The sequence below is a fragment of the Struthio camelus genome, chromosome 1 (genome assembly GCF_040807025.1).
Source record: "Struthio camelus isolate bStrCam1 chromosome 1, bStrCam1.hap1, whole genome shotgun sequence".
Classification (NCBI taxonomy): domain Eukaryota; kingdom Metazoa; phylum Chordata; class Aves; order Struthioniformes; family Struthionidae; genus Struthio; species Struthio camelus.
The window spans coordinates 8,445,423-8,465,966 of NC_090942.1; the positions used below are offsets into that span (position 1 = coordinate 8,445,423).

Below are 20,544 nucleotides of genomic sequence, written 5' to 3' on the forward strand. Positions count from 1 at the left end.
TCAGGGGCATTGTCTAAGATTCAAAGCAGAGAATCTTTTATAACTTGGCTGTTTACCACGACAACTTTCCTGGTCCGGTTTCCATTGATGAATATTCATTGCGTGGTTTTTTTTTAGCCTCTTCACGGGGAAAAATGGTGTTATAAAGAGATTGAAAGTGTCATGAGTCTCATGTCATGAGAAAGTGTCATAGAGCAAAACGGCTCTAAATTCCCATGCAAAATTCTGTATAATACATAGCGAAAAAAGTGATGCAGCTACACTTCTCAAGTAATAGCATCAGTATGTAGTCTCAAGTGCCATCATTTCATTTCAGCTGTGGAATATTGTTTGTAGAGACTTTAAAGAGCAGTCTCTGGGAACAAACCTTTCCTGTTTGCCTGATAAAGTAAACTTTAAATAGGTTGGCAAACAGGACTTAGCTGAGCCATCGGGATCTGATTGGCCTTCTTTCTGGGCTTTTCCCTCCCAAACACACAAGAGGCTTCAAGATTGGGCATTTCTTCTCAACCTTTTAAAAATTCATATATTTTAATCTCAGTGGAGTTTGTTCTTTTCTTAATCGTTCGTCTGGCCATCATCTTTGTATAATTGTACCTACACACCAAACTAGCCAGGTTACTTGTAAATCAGAGGCCAGCTGAAGACTGAGGATGTATTTTGAACAGATGATAGTTTTGTGACCAGTGTACACTGGAATTACTGGTTTAAAAACCTCTATTACCTAAATTATTCAGAAGGTAAAACCACATTGTTATGCTGATGTTTAAACCTGTACTCTTGAAATAAATTTTAAAACTAGGATAGCGCTGTAAGCGATGAACTTTGGTGCTTCTACAAGATCATACCTCTACAAAAGAGATTTCCAAAAGAGGCCAGGGAGCATAGCCAGAAATCACCCAGGATGGGGTCATCTCCCTCAGCTTTAAGCTAGCCCCTGCATTCCCTTTATAATAAACGAAAGGGAAATGGGTATTTCAAAATCACAAACCATCCGTCCTATTTCAGATATCCACTGACTCCAAAATGAGCCTGTGCCCTAGCAATCTCTATTTTCTCTCTTTGGCTCTTAGGAGAAAGGCGATGACTAGCCCAGATGAATCCGAGCCCTTTCGTGTGTGTACGACTGAACCCAAAGTGCACTATTTCCCTCCGCAGAGCATCAAGTCTTGCCCACAGCCCAGACTTTAGGACTCATTCACTGCTTCTGCACCAGCTGTGGCACTCAGAATCAGATTTTTCCAAAGAATACAGCTCCTCTTTAAGCTCACCACAAAAAGGCTTTTTAATTTATTTTTTAAAACACTGAGTATTGAGCACCTCCTGCCGGGAAGCCAACAATCAGAAAACAGCTGTGGGAAGGTGAAAGCCTATCTGAAAGAGCAGCTCAACGTAGAGAGGCTGACACTGGTTTTGCTTGTAACAGGTTATGAGGACTCTATTCCATGTTAAGGGCCGAGACTCTTGTCTTTCAGCGTAAAACCACCTCTAGTTGCAAAAATCGGTGGCAAAGGCTATTCGTGTCATGAGTTCATGAGCAAACAAGTAGCTCCAGGTATGAGTATTTTAGGGGGTGTGCAATGAATGCGGTGAACTTGAAACATGAATCAATATTAACAATCTGTGACAACTGCACAGTTCAGGACATGAATTCAGGACAAAAGTTCACAACTAAATGCCCAGCTAAATGTACTCCAAGTTTTAACCCTCTTAAAAAATTAAGGACTAGTTCATTAGCTGGTAAATCTCTTTTTACTCTCCCTCAGTTTTTGAGTCCTGAAGTATTTGGACAGGGGTTAACATAACAAAAGAAAAAATGCTATATGCTACGTCCTTTCATTTGTCTTTAGTGTGGTACATGAAATAGCCTCTTCATTTTAGAAAGCTTTTTCTTCACGAATCAACACCACTGGCAACCAAAGTAACAGCTTAAGAGGGCTGAACGCAAACCTTTGAACTTCCACAATTTGCATGTCATTAATAAGAAGCCAGGCAGAATTTGGTCATACAGTTTTCTTTGAAAGTTCCCATTGCTGTTCCAGCTTGGGTTGTTGTAGCCGAAGTGAGATGCCCGATTTGAACTAGGCTCCTGTGGAGTGAGGAGTAGTATCCAGCTCAACGAACCGCAGCCTCGGGGCTTCCCCGTTGCAGCATGACCTTCCGCTCACACACACGAGGGGGCAAAGTTTGAAACCACTGTAGCAAAATCCCTTTTTCCCCTCCCATATTCATCTTTTTGCATAGGTCAACTACCCAGGTGGTTTCTTCTCTCTCTCTCTCTCATTATGGGATTACCGGAGTGCCAGAACCTACCTGGCACCCTGGAGATCTCCAAAGCGGCTCTGCAACAAGAACAACATTGAAACTGGGTTTGCAAAAACAGAAGACGCGGAGAAGTGAAAGAGTGTGCCCAAAGGCATACAGGAAGTATATCACAGGCAGCAGGTCCTCAAAATTCAAGTCTAGTATGCTGAGGTTTAGAGGAGGAATAAGAGCAGTAGTAAGAGCAGGAGGAGTAAGAACAGGCAGCTATCATTAAATTATCGGTAGATTGCCTTTGGGAAGCAAAAGTAAAATACTTTGTGCGAGACAGAGAGGGCAAAGAAAAAAAACCAGCCAAGTAAAACAAAATAGTTGCCTCGGATAGACAGCTTTTCTCCGTTTCCTACCTCTAACCTTCATGATCTAGATGGTTACTTTCATCACCTCAGTGGGTCGCAATAGTCAGCAGAGCGACACAAACCAAACCGACAACTGGGGAAAATAATTCTGACGCTTTTGATTAAAAATAATCAATAATGCAGCCTGAAAGGCTTCAGCAGGTAGGAAGGGTTGATGACTTGAGGGACGTAATGAAAAAGGCCGAGCGAACGAAATGCCGAGCAGGCTTCCCGGCCTCTCCCATGGCTGCAGGCGAGTAGCGCGGGGACACGGCTGCGGTTCGCAGGCAAACGCAATAACTCTGCCGAATATTGCAATCTATAGTTCACTGACCCCAAATGATTACTGCACTCATGCGTTCAGTAATTTTCTGTCCTGATTCAGCGGGATTCAAGCAGGCAACCCAAAGAAACGGAGCTCTTTAGCCTTGCTTAGAAAAAACTAATAAACAGGCGAAAGCGTAGCCCCCTGCTTCCCCTCATAACTTTTTAATGTGTTCGAGGGTCAATTTTAAAATCTCTTTCAGAGCTAGCCACAAGAGCAGCCACCTTAGTGATTCACTGTGAAATGGCTTTGTCTTTAGAGGGGTAAGTTGAAAAAAAAAAAAAAAATCAGCCGGCAGACAAGTGCAGCGCACACTTATGCCCCAGCTCAGAAAGGTGCTGAGGGACACGCTTACAAGTCCCCTGAAATTGCACAGGTGCTCGCTCCTGCCCCTTGCTGAACCCTGAAAAACCCAGCTGTAGCCATGCGACTCGTATGACATTTAGACGGAGACATTTCATCAAACAGAATAAACCCCCAAAAGATCCAAAGAGCCCCTGGAATTCACACAGGCAGAATTTTGCTGGTCAGCTAGGCAAGTTTGAACTGTATTGTTTTTCCTTTATTTCCATTTCAGAAGAAATAGTTTTTTCCTTTAAAAGCTATTCCCAGGGAAGTCAAAACCCTTTCCCTTCCCCTGTCCCACCCCCCCCCCCATTTTGAATTGCCCATATTGCTTAAAAGCATAAGAAAATGTGATCACATGTATGTCCTGAAGATGCATCTGCCCCTGGCTACAGACGTATCACATCCCCTGCTCTATCAGAGGCAATCGGGAAGCCTCAACAACCCACCGTCATGCAAGAGGCTGTGAATATATTTGCTAGGATGTCCGAGCTCTGCTTTTCAGATCGCTCAGGCACACATTCACACCTTTGCTCCAGTGCTGGGGGCTCTCTGGTCCCTGTAACTGCCCCTTGCCATCCCGGAGCAGGGCAGAGGAAAAGATCTGGTCATCCTAGTGGGGCCTGGACTCATGCAGCGCTGCTTGCAAGCTGCACCGAAATGCTAGAACGGCCTTGTGCCTGGATGCAGGGTCTTCTCAGCTGTTATTTTAACCTCTAGGCTTGCCTTCTGATCCCGTAGGTACCAGTCAACTGGCAGGCTACAACATCACCATCCTCCAGCCGAGCCCCTAGCTTAGCCCCCAGCCAGATAAAGATTGTTCAGATACTCACTGCATCAAGCACATTTTTGTACCAGTATTTTATGCAGGCAATTTAAAAGCAAACCAGTACTCTCCGCTGGGCCTGGTCTATCCAGAACTTGCCGCCTGTGTTGGTCACTACACATTATGCACATAACACTGGTCTTCCCCACACAAAATGGATGCCTTTTTTGCAGCTCAATATTCTTCTCACCTCTTTTTAACTACGGACAGCAGAATTTCTCCGTTGTTGACACAGCAATCTAGATGAATTTTAACTCTGTTCAGCTACAGAACGCATGCGTACGTTCCTCCAGCAGTCAGCAACAAAAGCAAAACAGACTCAACTTTTATGGTCATCAAAACCAGCCCACATACCAGAGGTACATAAATATGTTTGGCACAGTACAAAATTTATAGCAACCCTTTTAATGCAAGATGCATCACAGCAAAATCTTGATTTGACTAAGTGTTTGATTTTCTCACGCAGCCATTACTGCTAACAGCATTCATAAGTCACATTCCTTTAGCGTATGCAACTTTAAAGGGGACCATTCACATCATATTTAAATCTTACTATAAATTTCCCTGGAGGAAAACCAGCAAAGGATACAGTCATCCTTGCCAGCCAAGGGAGGCCAATCTCTAATTTACAATGATATAGAAGATTTAGACTTAAGGATGACAATTTAATTTTTTTGCCATGTTTGCAGAGTTTCTGGTACAGTAAAGCTCCTGCCTCCAACTAGAATCGAGGTGCCATGGTAATGCAAGCACGGTAACAGTGCAGTAGCATATAGAGCAGCCTAGACTGGGAGGAAGGGAATAAGCTTACAATGATCCCAGCTTAGTGTCAGGGTGGAGGGAGATAAGAGCAGTGCATCCCCAGCAGGAGTCTGACTCCTCAATTTAAGGCAAAAAAAAAAAAAATCCATCTACTACTACCACTGGTGTCCCATCCTGTGTTGAAAACTTTGACATACCTTCAAAACACGACATTTCTATTTTCTTACATGGTTGCATGAATAGTGCAATAGGGAATAACGAGATCACTGTGTCAGTGCTGGAGAAGTTGAGGTTACCTTTCCTCAGCTGGCACTTAAGAGTTAAGTTTTCACTGCTGCAAAACAGAGGAAAAAAAAAATCAATTTACTCAAACTGCCACGGAAGAGATCGGAGAGCAGAAGGGCAGATAGGGAGTATTCACATGGCTAGTTACTGCATCTCAGCTGGGAAGCAAAAAGTAGCTGCATTGGCCGGATCCCTTGGATGGAAAGGGTCACGCCACAGTTGCATTCTCTGCAAGCTTAATTTTCAGCTACAGCTGCCTCAACTTCTATCGTGTGAAGACTTTTCTTTCCCACAGCTAAAACAGATTATTTTTAAGAAAGAAGGCAGAGATTACACGGGACAAGATAGACATCATTTTCTGCCTTTCACACTCCTGCGGGAAGGGAAACATTCCCGAAGCTTGGGAACATAAATAAAACCGTGGAAGCAAAAAAATGAAAAAAAAAAAAAGTAAAAAATATTTCAGGAAAGCCCTGCACGTTGAGACACTTTGCATTAGGTTTTAGATGAGACTAACGACAAACCCACCTTAACCCAAAGGAGGATTCAATGAGCCAGTACTACCTCTCTTGTACGTGTCAATTTAGGACACTGTAGAGCTCATACTTGCTGCATGCCAGCAGGACACCTTCAGATAATTTGATTCTGGCAATAACATAACACTTTTTCTAATCACAGCAGACTCATCCACCAGATGTTGCACTCTGGAAGCCCTCGCTGTGGTTTCTCTCACTGTGGTGTGCCTCTATCAATACCGCAGCTCATAGCTGCCACGTACCGCACTACATGATAAAAATTAAGACACTTTATATGAAGCTTTGAATGCTTCTCCGAGGGGAAGCTGCCTTCTTATTTGGGCTGGCAGAAGTAGAATTGAAAATAAAGCGGAAGGAGACGTGGGAGCAAGCGAGGAGGAGAGAAAACTTCTTTCTTCCAGCAGAGACATCCATCCTTCCAGTTTGCTACCTAGAGGACAGAGGCACTTAGGATACCTCATGCTGCTCCGTTTTGGATCAAATAGGAATCACAAGCTGCAGTTCATTAACAAACTCAACTGAGCAGTGCTGTAGAGATCGAAGAGAGGGCCAAAACTGTTTTAAGAGTTTCTAGATGTATATCTGTCACAGTGAAGTGCTTAGCCACCTCCTCCCAAGATATGGGATCCCAGCTTTACACCATCTCTGTATCTGTGGAAATTTCCAGCTTCCTTTAACCACAGTTTAGTCTCCTCTGCATAACCCTCTCCAGTCTCCTAATTTCTATATGCCTTCCCAATACACTCAGGTGTAGCCCAGCTGCCGTGCTGTGCAGGTTGCAAGACTGCCTTCCCCTCCCAGGGCCCCCTGCTCAGCCAGCATAAACGAACCTGAAGAGGAGCCTTTCTGCAACAAGCACATCTAAAGCTTATTACAGGAATCAGAGAAAGAAACTTTCTTTTTTTTTTTCTTTACTTCCAGGAACAATTGTACCTATGTGAAGCTCCTCACCTTCAGATGACATCTTCTGTCAGTGCTATAGCCCAGCTGGACATCAGTAAGAAGTCACATGAGAATTAACCAAACATCATTTGCTGGCTGAACTTCTGTTACTGTTTGTCAGGCAATACATCCAACACGGCTATGACTAAATGTCTCATGCAGAAAGTCATTTCCTCTTCCTACTTTAAACTTTAACAGCCCTAAACTACAGTCAGATTTAGAGCTTCTCTTGGTTTGCCACTGCTTCTCTTCAGCTTGGCAGGTTACTTCAGCCAGCAACACAGATGGGAAAGAAAACTTGGACAGAACACCACTGTTCCAGCAGCGTACAGCAGTCCCGTTTCCTAGATTTGACTCAAAGCCTCCATCTCACCTCCCCCAAAAAACATGTCCTTCCCCACATCCCCTGCACTTTCCTTCTGCAGCATCCTTAGCCCCCCACTTGGTCCTTCACCTTTGCTGTCACCTAAGTCATGGTTATGATGTGCTGTAACCATAAGCCAGAACATCCTTCAGATGCAATCAGATTATTACTACTAGATACACAAGGTATCACCTGGCACTGCTGTTACCAGGAAAAGAGACTGAAATATGAGCACAGGAGCAAGTGTTCAGCCTTGGAAAAACACAGGGGGGATTCATTTTTGATTATGCTGGGTGCCGTTTGGAGGCGGTGGCTTGTGAAAAAGGAACAAGCAGCAACAGAAAGGACCTTGGTCACTCTGAGCACCTCGAGAACTGACTTCAAATGTGCCCTCTAAGCCAGACACTGTCTTAAATGATTATCTACTTATCACTTGCAATACGGTCAAACTCCAACCAACGTTACCAATTTTTCTTTCCTTTGAAACTGAATACCAACCCTGGACAGCGGCTGCCACTTTATAGTGAGTTAAACTGATGTGAGAAAAAGCCACTGTGGTAAAAACCATGGCAGTAATATAAAATAGTCACTAATCTTCTGCCATTGAAGTTTGTGGCCATGTTTTCTTTTATTTCAACATGAGCAGATTCAGGCCTAGAATAGTTGCAGGAGGAGGATCTTAGAGGCAACTCGTACAATGAGGTTAGCATCTGCTGATTGATCCAGAGTTTTAGCAATTGCCTTTCCTAAAAGTAACAACAATGCAAGAAAAGAAGATAACACACCCCTGTTCTATGGCATTCAGAATTTACTGCCGTGTTTTTTTCCCCTGGGTTTTATTTAGATAGCCTTCGCTTTGGAGAAAATAGTGCTTTTTATACTACAGTTGACCTTCTGTGTTTACTCTACTGAAAGTTTTCCCTGAAGGTACCCATGGTTCCCTCTGCAAAAAGGAGCGAAAAATAAACCCAACTCTAAGTCTATGTACATTCGACACTTAAATCACTGTATACAGGTAACCGGAATGGGGATCAGCATATTTTTTTCCTAACAAGCTTTTCTATAAAAGCCCATAATTCTACAAGAAGCAGCAACTCCCTTTCAAAGCTCACCTCTTACCTATTCACTGGATTCCTGCAACATTTTGGTGGCTTATCTCACTGCAAATTATTCTTTCATGACTCCATCTTCTGGGTATTAGGAAAGGTAGTTATACTTCTGGTAGGGAGCGCGTGAGGAGGAGAATTCTCACGTGGGTATTTAGGATTCTACTGTATTACAATTATAGCATTCAACATCTGCAAAAAATCAAGTGGCAAATCAGCAGTGAATATCAATTATACATCTGCTGCATCACAGAGGCAGATGGCACTTTAATTGTACATTCAAAACATTATGGAGAATTTTCCCCAGCCCAGCCTCACTGAAATGGTGGCTTTACTACCTAAAAATATCAAGGCAGGGTATGTACACAATGAATCTTCACTGCACATTAATTTCTGTTTGAAAAATAAGTATTCCACCAGTAAACCAATAATAATCTCCAAGATTCATAATTCATATGCAGCGATCTTGTCATCTTGATCTTGATAAGGAACTCTACTGAAAAAAAGCAATACGGTGACCGTACGGGTCACAAGACTCAGTTTGGAGCATGAAATTGTCTAAAATTTCAATGATCAGTGCGCTAAACTCTTGATTACAGCAGTAAAAATTGGAAGAAAGGTGGCAGAGAAGTATAATAATATGGATTTACACTGCCCTCCCTGCTTGACCCTAAGCGAACAAGGATCAAATCCTCTCTCAGAAAGTAATGGTTTTCTGCAGTGGTGGTGGTTCTACGGAATTTAAACAGATTCAATACTACAACAATTGATCACTGAGAAATCAATCAACATAAGACTATGCATGGAAAGAATGAATAATTACAGCTAGTCAGTGATGGCTGTGTTAATCCAAAAACATCAAAACTGTTGTAAACACTTACTTGAATAAAGATTATTAAAAATTAAAATTGGTTGCCTTATAGATATTATATACAGAACTCCTCAAGTTTATTGCCACTTGTGCTCGCTCATGTAAGTGGCCACATAGTCTTAAAATATCCAGTAACTCTCTTACAGCACTTTGTACTGCACCATGCAAGTGAGTAGCATCATTTACCCCTCTCCTCCCCAAATACACCTGGGACTAGGCACGACAGGCACTTTGTATCTGAAATGCGGTTAAACATGCAGTTGGCTGGGGAGAAATTTAGAACGTTAATGACTAAAACTTGCATTTGAAAGTGGTATGTCAAGCGTTAGCTGCAGCACCACGGAGCAGAGGCAAACCCAACTGGGACATTCAAAATGGGATCCAGGGCCAAGACACCAGACATCTCTGGACTTTGCAGCTCAGGTTTAATTCCTACCAGTGAATCAAAGCTTGCAGGGAAATTCCTTATCGACAACTCAAAATTTAAGGGCTAAGTGGAGAGCGCGCCCCACTAGTGGTGCATTCAAACACGAACAATTCCCTATATCAACTGAGAACAATCTCTCCAAAGTAGTCTAGCAGTAAAGCTTTCAAAAAAGTTGGTCAAGATATTCACATGATACAAAAACATAGTTGTTCTGAAACCGACACAAGCACCATGTTTACATTTTTCCTATTGCAAGGCCTGGGACAGCAAAGAGCATGTATCTGATATTAGATATGCAAGGAGGAGGAGAATGCAAGAGGAGCAACTCAAAGGTAGAGGACTCTGAACAGATAAGCCTTTGCAAAATATACCGTAGCAAGGATGCGACAAAATGAGTTTCTATATCAATTAAGAGGGCAATGCAGACCTCTTTCTAAGGAATCATTTACCTTCTGACTCCAAAATAAAATTTCAGAGAGGAGAAAAAAATTGCTAAGTTACAAAATTTCCCCATCTTTTTTCTTGGGCTGTCACTGCATCTTCTGCTGTGTCTCCAGTTTTGGCTATTTAGAGCTCAAGTGCTCCTTTGCAACCTCATTAACAGCCAGTGGTCTTATAATACTCCAATAGCTGATTTGCGTTAAGTACTCACCCCTACTTTAGGCATATGATTACAGAAGGGAGCATTAAACAAAGCTGTATTTAATATAGTAAATGCAGGCCAATATTAGCAATGTCATTTTAAAAGGAAGGTACCAATAAAAAAATCCATTTTCTTTCTTCTTTACCTTCATTAGCACTTTTTTTTTCCTTTAAGAAGGAAATTAGGAATTCTTAACCACACTAGTCTGCTACGGGCTTCCTGAGTAGACGATATTGACACTTTTTAGAACTGGAAACACCACCCTGCTGCTCTGGGGACTGCGATCTACAGAACCGTTTGAGCAAGAGGGGCAGCAGAAAGGCAAATTTCCAGGTAGTACCTGCTCAAATGGGTAGTTAGGAGTCCCTTTAGGGGCAGCAGGGTAACTAGAACCTTCATAAGAAGCCCCATTTTGGTCCATCACCAAACTCTTGGAAACTCAAGGCGAGCCTTAGATATCAAAACACAATCATAACTGATTCTACGCGTAGCAACGGCCTCTATTTGCCTTGTGAGGAGCTTCCCACAGTGATCAACCTGATGTGTATGCCTTGCTGCTAATGAAACTGATGCAAGAACACGGCTGGGGCTTTTTTGTTTGTTGATTTGTTTTTTCAGTTCTTGTTCAGCCTGCTGGAATTGCCAAAAAGAACACAATCATCATCTGTGCCGATCCTTTGCAAAGGTGAGCATTTAGCCACGTAAAGCCAGAAAATCATTCCCTCAAACAATTCAGCTATTTGATTTCTATTTTTTAGAGTTTGCCCACTTTCTAAAAATAAAAAAGAAAAAAAAAAAACCCAAAACCGCACGCCACACACACACACTCTAAAGGCAGAGTAATTGAGAATACTCTTTGCTCCTGTATCTCTGAAAAGAGAACAGGGGAAATTGGTTTTTAGAAAAGCCCATGCCAACTTCTTTCTATTACACTAGTTTATATAATGGCAGTAATAATGACCTTGAATAGACATTTCCTTGAGTACTAATGACCTGGGGTTAATGGCCCAAGGCATGGTTTTATGCAGTCAACTATCATAGCCAGAAATTAATTACCAGAAAATATAGTGTGCTTTGACCATTATTGCTCAATTAGCCTCTTGTTATTCAAAAATGAAAAGCATCTCAATCTTATTTACTGTGAAGCTGTCCCAGATTTTACTTTAATATATTATCTTTAAAAAAGCTCAAACCTGTATTAAGCCAAACATACGCCCTGCAACGCTCCTCCATTAACTTTGCAGAAATTACGGGAGGCCAAACTGAGTGTCTGGGAATATGAAGATGACAAGCCACCCACATATGAAAAAACACTGTGGAGGAAGGCTTTGTGTGGTTTCTACCTCTGTACTAACAAAACCACCTTAAAAATAATTTTCATCTCCCGAGTAAATGGATTGAGAGAAGGGAAGATAGTGGGAGATGCACTGCAGAGAACAACCTTTCATTGGCAAGCAGTTGGCAGAGTATATTGCAGTGGAGGACAGGAAGGGAAAGAGGTATTTTGTTTTTACAGAGACTCTATAATTTGGAAACTAAGACAAATTTACAAAGAGTTTCAAGGTAGGTTCTTTTTGCACCCAGCTTTGTGCTCTCCCTGCTTACTGCAATTCATCACCTTTTGTTATTTCAGGAAGGCTTTTGCAGCATTCTCCAAAAGCAAGCCTTCCTGAACTTGATTTCATCATTCCCAGTCAGTTATTGGCATCTTTTAGTTTTAACGCTAGCTCTTTGAAGCCCTACAAAAAGGGTATTTTTATGCATAGGTCCATTCCTCTAAACAGACTTCTGGCATTCACTGTTTCAGTGAAATACAGACAACAGACATTTTTGTGGATCTCTTGATGTTTAGGAGGATTCTTGGGGAGACCCGGTACCGCCATTGCCTTCTAGTAATGCTTTGCAGATGCCACTTGCACAGATGCCGCTTGCACAGATGCCGCAGCATTTCTGCTGGGCAAGTACGTGCTAACTAGGCTGTGGTCAAACTAGTCAATACGACCAGTCAAAAAAGGAAAGTAGCAAGCTCATTTTACATGTTTGAGAGATTTAGCTTCAGGTCAGCCCAAAACCAAAACTAATGTTACCTGAAGATGATGGTAGGTTTGGGTTAGCTCAGTACTCCGCCGTTAAAACTTGTTTATGAAGCAACTGATTTCAGCCTCCAAAACTTCCTTCCCACATCTTTCCAGGCTTGTTGATATTAAAAAACAAACAAACAAACAAACAAGCACGCACAAACACACACAGCATACACCCCTAAGAACTAAGGAGTGGGGGAGGTAAAACGGATGCATTTCTCTGTAGGTACAGGGTGCGTGTGAAGGCTACGTAAAGCTTGCAGTGATGGCAGGAACGGAAACGCACATTCACAGGTGGCATTTAGGGCGGCCAAGGGATCACCTGGCACAGCTGCCAAGAGCAGGGGACAGGACACCCACCAGGAAGGCGCCGAAACCGGGTCAGTCTAGTCCCTCCAACTGAGCCGGTACCCGGCCCATAGCTTCAGTTTCAGTGAGGAGCGTGGACTGAACCAGCTGTTACCGGCGTTGGGCGCTCCAAGAGCGCACATGCTAGCGGCCACCTGAGCACAGTAGCTACTGGCCCCAAAGCACAAAAGCTTACATTTTTGTGGGATTTACTGGGGAAGGAGCCATGTGAGAATTGTCTGCATCTGAGTCCTGATGTACTAACCACATTAGAGGACTGGATGTTTGCCACACTGAGAAGTTAAAAGGACAATAATTATGGAAGTACAACATTCGTAACCAAAAGGCAAAGAAAGAACTGAATAATTGCAACTGCCCAATGTTACAAGTACTTCCTATCTATTAGTAGCTATTCTTAGTCTTGTATTTTAATTATGACAATTCCAGCGTTTCTGAAATTTTGTTTTGATTTAGGGATATCAGTCAACTTTTCCGAAGCATTTTATTTTTAAAAAATGGAGCAATATTATTCTTTTGTATATCAAAAATGGAGGTTGTCATACTTAGTGATCTATTCAATCTGTTAAGATAGTACTTTCTTCCTAATTGTTGAAAGGTTCTAATTATCAATGAATTAGTGAGCACTTGAGTAAATTATGATTAAAAATAGCCACGCTCTCTATATCATAAAACAAAAAAAATGAAACAAGAAAACCCACCCCAATGGCTGCATCTCTGACAAGATAATTTTATCAGTCATTCAGAATGAGCAGCTGGAATAGAAGGCACAGCCGTATCCGTAATAAAAAGAGATCACAAACCAGTAATCCCTCTCACTTCTGTAAGAAAGCTTAGTAATACATGGGAGAACCGAGATGTGAAAACATGATCTGCTTCTTTACTGTTCTTTCAAAATTTAAAACACATATGTGCAGAGGAATGAAGAAAAAGAAAATTGATGGCATGCACTACAGCAGGATCAAAGGGCTAACAATTTTGTGGTCCTGCAGCTCAGACGGGTAAAAGTTGACATCCACCACAGGGAAGCCAGGAGCAATCATGGAGAGTGTTTAATCTCGTTCATCGGAATTAAATCACTATGTTTGAAATCTTATTGTGAGTTTACAGAGGCATGCAGCAAAGATCAGATATAAGTTAGTGCTACAGCGTAACATCGTTAAGAAATAGCAGAATTCCTGGTCCATGGTGAGTAAGCAGGCAGAGAACACAGAGCAGGAATTTGCTTCTCCTATCTCATCCTCCAAGACAGCAACCAGCACAGTTCAGCTCAGCCCTTTGCTGCTAGCGAAGCCCATTAGCAGAGCCCTGTCTTGGTGGAGCACGGAGATAAGGAGGAAGTGAGCTGAAGGTGCGATTCCTTTCCTGGTGATCTTGTAGTGCTGCTGCACAGCACCATCCCCTGCCCAGGCCTCCTGGGACAGCTGCAGAGGAGGCCCACAAGGCTACATGGTGAAAACACTTGCCAGAGGAGTACAGGTGGGAAATGGTCAGATAGGAGCTACACAGCTGATTGTGGAGATGCATTATTCATCCCTAAGTAAGGGTATATTCTGCTCACACCCAGATCCCACGGTTTCGCCACGTACAGCTGATGGGGTGCACTATCTTGACGTCAGATGAGAATGTCATTAACACCCCCACTACACAAGAGAAAGAAATGAGTGGGTTTTATTTTCTTTAAAGGAGTGTGCCATCCATGGCTTGCTTTCCAGGTCAATGTGGTTTGTAGGTGAGGTCACAGCAAGGAGCTTTGAACGTCAAGGGCCTCTGTGTGCTGTCAACAGGGAAACAATTAAAGCTTGAGACAGACAGAAAGTGACCTCATCCCTCCACCATAGCTCTGCTAGTCCCAAAGGCATTAATATGATTCCCCAAGCCGGTTGTGCTGATGCAGACCTATCTAAAGGTTTGAGTGGGACAGAACACAATTTTAGGGCAGGGAGAAATTCAGGTATAGGTCTAGAAGGGGCTCAGAAACTCTGCATCTCTTTAGCTTTACGCAATTTGCCTTCATAAGGGTAGACTGCAAGTATAAAACCTTAGCAGTCAAACACATAATATAAGTTATGAAATATCCAGAATGTAGTCAAGTCTAATACCTAGGGAGCCAACAAAGCAGGGCATGGTCTTTGTAGCATTTAGCAGTAATAGTATATTTGAAAGAAGGTTCACAGAGTTTGGTCATAAGTTTCAAAAAAGAATGATCAGATTCAGGAGACTGATGTTGTTTTGAGAACTTTAGTTTAGCTTTGCTTTAGGTATGGAAGGATAATTCAGGAGAATCCTCTTTAAAAGGAGAACTAGCACAGCAGCAAACTGGGATTTTCCGTGGTGCCGACACTCTGACACCAATTATTTATGCTATGATTTAGATATACGGCAGTTCTCACACTGTCTGCTATGGCAGGTGTTTGCCGAGACATCTGTCATGATGTTTTCTGCCCAGGAGAATAAGGAACCATTCTGGTCGACAGCCCTGAAAGTGAGCAGGCCAGCTAACTCCTCACTCTTGATCCTGGCATTGTGAACACCATGGCATCTGGTTCAAATGTCCAAATTAGGCAGCCAGGAGAAGAAAGAACCATCACCAAACTCGTCTCCTCCAAGAGATCCTTCCGATACAACAGTAGAAAAAGATTCAAGAAACAACAAATGACACAGAAGCACAGAAAAGAAAGCAGAATGCTGTTTCCTCCATTTGGCACAGCAGTGAAAGTCAGAGATGCAAAATGCCCTCTTCCCTTTACAGAGAGGGAGAAGGATCCTCCGGAAACTAATCAAGGACGCAAGCCTGACTGAACGCTCTGAATTACCTTTCGGAAACATCTTCTTTCCCTTTTACTACAGAGGCGACCAAGTTCCATGTGGTTAGAGTTGACAAGGACATCTCATGTCCACCTCAATTCCGGCCTCAGTTTAGAATGCAACTCAGATACACAAAATAAATTTTACACTTTGAAAGAATTCCAGAATCCCCTGAAAGATACCCCTATGGCAATAAGCAGTTGCTGTTATTTTACTAAGTGCACACATTTTCCCTCAAGAAATAATATTATTCCGTTGACAAAACATTTATATACACAGACCAGAGAGGGACAAATCTGTATGATAAGTATGGGAGAGCTTCAATCCGACAGAGGCACTGAGAGCAGTTAGCAGTCCTTCCGGAACCAGAAAACCAAGTTGTTGCTTTCCTACCGTTTTAAGAGTGTTTTGGGCTAACTGGTATACCCTGTGCTGTGTACCTTGCTCATCTGAGCCACTGCTGTCATTTAACACAGGTTAGCATTATAACCTACGGTTGTTTGAAGGTCAAGTTCCTGAGATCTAATTTCACAAAGTGAAATGAAGTAATGCTGTCTCAAGAGAGACCAGGTATCATAACTTATTGTGATGTTAAAGTCTGTGCAATCAATACACGTCTGCAGCTTTAAAGTTTTGCAGTAGACTAATAAGATGGACATAAAAATCCTACTACACTTACTCCCAACAGCATTAATGATCTTAACACAGCAGGCGTTACCTTTCCTAACAAGGCATGGTATTTGCTATTTCATGCTTAAATGCTTCCTCCCCTCAGATTGCTGAAGCTGAGGAAGCCCCATTTTAAACATTTGGTAATGCTCTAAGCAAAATCGCTTTGGCCACTGTTCAGCCCAATTTCCTCCACGCTGAGCAAAGCAATACCTCTCACCTGCTGCAATCTCTGCAGCAAGGCGGAGGCAGCAGCGCTACCAGGCAAGGCACAGTCCTGACTCATTTGTGATACAAGTCATTTACCGAAACGGACAAGCTGCAGTTACACTTTTAGATTGCAGTCTTTATATGCAAATAACATCTTTACACCAGAAAATGTGTTTAAGATTGAAATTTTCCTTCACTGGGCCTTTTCCTTAGCGCGGCGTGTGGAGGGGGGGGAGGGGAAGAAATCACTAAACTGACTGGAAAATAAGAAAATAAAAACGGATTCAATTTAGCCTAATTCAGACTACCAGTTTAACGAAATTCTCCAGTGTTGTGCTGACAACTGCCTCAGCAAGGTGCAGCTCCCCCCAGATCTACCACCTAGGAGATGGGACTTGGAAACGCCACGTGGTCAGCACGTAAGCTCTCCTCTAGGGTAGTGATACTAGGTGCCTGTGAGATGGATGCTCCTTTTACAGGAGGTGGTGAACCTCATCCTCTGGAGAGGCTGATAGCATCTCAATTGCTGACACCTCTCTCAACTGACCAAAAAGGAGCTCAGCATGAGCAAACTCTTAGTTTATGTCACTCAAGAGCATAAAATTCCAGCAAAGTCCAATAACAGCTCCCTACCCTGACTTCTTCACCTGCAACCCAAAGCGCTTAGAGGGATCCCGTTGAGTGAGAGAAACTTTCAGACTGAGTATGACGCAGCACTGCCAAGTGCTGCTGCAAATTACATCCCCTAGGAAGTAGGTGGCTGGATGCGTAGCTACACATGCACACTATTGCAGGGGAAATGCCATACCAAAATATTTCTCACTACTGAGAGAAAGGTCTCTCAATGAGGAAAGCCCAAAGTATTAAAAGCTACTTCCCTGGACTTCCTGAAGACATCTAATCCTTTACTCTCTGGAAGGTGGCATTTTTAGAAGGCGTGCCATTATAGCTGCTTGTTGTGGGATGAATTATGCATGAATTTATTATTGATTCAAGGGGAGGCTGCTCAAGCATGCAGTCAAAGCCAAGAGGGAGCAGAGGAAAAAGAATGAGGATTTTATAGTTAACTTTAACTCATTCACAGTCCAGGAAAAATCCAAGGCAAAACAAGCAGTAGCACGAACAGGGTATTTTACATAGCAGGGGCTTTGCCCGTGCCTAGCTGGGAAGGGGTGCCCAGGCTATAGGGCAGAGCCGCAGGAACACTCAGCCCACCTCAAAATCCCAGACGTAGCCCAATAGGATGCTGGTCACACAGCTGCAGAAAGTCACTTTGGAAGAGAGAAGTTTTGTGGACATCTTGGCACAGTACCAGGTTGAGGTGGTCACTTCAAGGAGTACAGAGGTGGGGGAGTATAGCTTGGGAATTAAGAGGGTAGAGAAACCAAAAGCACATGCAGCCCAGACGATCACCCCAGGGGTAACAGGGACCTGTCAGTTTGACTTTGAAATGGAAAAAGAAAGAGGCTATTGAAACAGCCAGGAATGCTGGAGGTAAGCAAGGGGAAATAATGGTGACCTTACACAGCAAGTCAGTCACCAAACGTAAAACAAACCACGCGGAGGTTTAATAGCATGTTTAGTGTTTCAAGTAATGGACGTGAAATGTGCTTTTCTCCATTTGACCTCTGTTAACAACACATGGCACTACAGAGCTATTATCCTGCAGTGTTCCCATGATAAACTCCTCATGCCTGGGAGTGCTAGGGACTGCTTCCTATCGCAATCAGAAAAGAGATCAATAGTAATAATTAAACACACACACACTCTTGCTCTTTGCTTGTAAGAACTCTCCGGTGGAAACATTTCAGTGACATTTAGGCAGAAAAATATCCAGCAGAAATATACTGAAATTGTCCCTAATGCTCCTATACAGAAAATGGCAAGAGCAGTAGCGGGGGAAGAAGGGGGAGGGTGGAAATCTGTAAAACTAAACTCCTCTAATACCCCCAAAGGGTTTACTTGAATTGCAGCAAGGCAGTGGCCTGTTTCTGGACTCAGCCACCACGTGTTATGCTAAATAATCTTCTTTGAAATATTGTAAATATGCAGAACTTTGAGAAGTAGGTCAGTAGCTCAACATGTTTGAGCAAATACCTTGGATAAACACTGGTTATTTCTCTACAGTCTACAGTCAGTAACAGGTCCAACACACTCTTTAGCTAGTCAAAGGGTTATTCACTGCGTTCAAAGCTTGTTCTCCAAATGATACAGCATTACTGAAGGAGCAGGTAGTGGCCAACAACATGCCTGTTCAACCAACAGGGAAATCAAGCTGTCCCTCTCAACATTAACTTGTCTTGCAGTCAGCAAGAGCAAAACGAGGAGAAAGCAGAAGGATACAAGAGTTCGAGATACTGACATAATGAGCAGAACGAAAAAAGCTACAGCTCAGGTTAAATCCAGAAAGCAAGCGTCTGCTCTGTCATAGATGAACGTCGGTCAAGATGCAGTAAAAGCCATGGCAGGAGGAACGCGAGCGCCAGATGAGCCCTTTGCAAAGTTCCTCGGGACCTGTAAAAGCCAAGCTGACAGCTCACACCAAACTCTCCCAGGGATGTGGTGCCCTGAATTGCTTCCTCCCTCTCCCCCACCCCCAGCAGGTTTTCGGCAAGCACTCACCATCAGCAGGCTGAGGGCAGATTCGGGAGCACGCTGCACAGCCATGGCCGTCTCCTCCTACGTACAAATCCTCCTTACGACTCAGTCAGCCCTCGGCCCTCCGTCACAGCAAAGCATCCACAGGAGCTCCAGCTAACTGCAGGGAAAGGAGCCCCAGATCAGGCTCGAGAGCGTTCGCAAGAGGAGGAGAGGATGGATGAGGGGGTGGGGAGGAGAGGAGGGAAGGAAATAACCTTCTCAGCCCGGGAAAGGAGCTTAAGCTAGGCCAAATTTTACACTAGAGAGAGGAGGGGAACGAAATGGAGAGCCTGCTGGAGAAACGAGATATCGGAAACTGCAGGATATTTAAAGCTCAGATGCACGCTGCTGCAGCAAGCAGCAGGAACGGAGGACGCGCATCAAACACCTACGTGACAGGTTAGGTCCCAGCCATTCCTCCCCCTACCCCAGCATGCTCAATACAATTGCATTTAATTGCCGCTCTCCTTCCCACACCTAAATATATGCTCAGGCTGAATAAAACAGCAGTGCCTCTGACTCTGCATCTTCTGCTCTGCCCTCGCAGTGCTAGCACAGAAACAATGTCAAACATCGCAACGTACCGCTTCCAAAACAGCCAAATCTCTTCGCTCTTCTTGCAGAACCCTGCTTCTTCTTCTTTTTTTTTTTTTGAAAGCAGACACCTGCATAATACAGACGTGAGCAATGAAGGAGAGGAGCCGGCGTTCACCGGAGAGCTACGATTACCTGCCCCACGTTCAAGTGAGAGCTGGGTTATGCCCTGACCCTTTTCACCTTACCCCCGAAAAAAGAAGAAAGTCCGTTCCTCCTCCTTCTCCTCTCTAAATGGACTCAGCTCCCCGTGGAGCTAACACACTTCCTAGAAATGTGTAATTACACAGCCTGGTCTGTTTGCGCTCTGATCGCGCTGGCTGCACCGCGTGGAGATGGCGGGCAGGCCCCCCCCTCCTTCCCTCCACGCCGTTATGCGCTGCAATCCCCCGCCGAGCTCCGGCCGCTCGGGAGGCCGGAGACGGCTAATTGCAAAAATGGGGGCAGTTAAGACACAAAGACAAATTAGCCCTGAAAGTAAGCCGCTTGTTTAAATATTGGACGCGAATGGAAGACCTGCTTTCTTAAAGGCTTTACAAAACAAACAGAGCTTCCCTGCATGAAGGCCGCTGCTTGCCTAGACGTGGCAGAGTACCTGGAGATGAGCAGCACTAACCCAGCCGGAGTCCTCCACTTAACCTAGGGCCCCTGTTTTTGTAGGTCTCAAAAGCCTCACAGACTTTAGCATATCAACTTTTGCATTTCCCCTCTGAACAATCACAATTTTGGCTTCATTTCTTGAAGTGTTAGGCTTAACGCAACGACAGTGACTGTTCGTCTTCCAGATCCCACTTGCCTGTTCCCCTCCTTTTTGTGATTTTGGAACCCAATTAGAAGTTTCGGCCAAACCTAACTAGAGAGAAGCAGTCCGGCACCTGTCATTCCTGCAAGTGTCATGGAAATCGGAAGCTAGAGAAAAAGGAATTTCAGTGGTGTCTCCATGAGGACAGGCAGCAATCCAGCCCCCCTCACACAGCAAGCGGTGGATGGCAGGCCAGTTACTGCATGAGTCATGCTGAAGTACTCACATGCCCAACCTCTCGTTGCTCACCTATCACCATGTTTTAGCAAACAGGACACGGAG

General features: G+C 43.7%; 1 protein-coding gene across 1 annotated transcript in view; it reads right to left on the bottom strand.

Moving 5' to 3' along the window:
• Positions 1-19,695, bottom strand: part of FRMD4A (FERM domain containing 4A) — a 392,727-nt gene extending 373,032 nt beyond the window's left edge. The window contains exons 1-2 of the mRNA XM_068915809.1: positions 19,451-19,695; positions 18,849-18,984 (exon numbers count right to left, since the gene is read on the bottom strand). Coding sequence (XP_068771910.1) covers positions 18,849-18,893 — 45 coding nt within the window. The 5' untranslated portion in view covers positions 18,894-18,984; positions 19,451-19,695. The remainder of the gene's footprint in view (positions 1-18,848; positions 18,985-19,450) is intronic.
• Between the last annotated feature and the right edge of the window lie 849 nt (positions 19,696-20,544).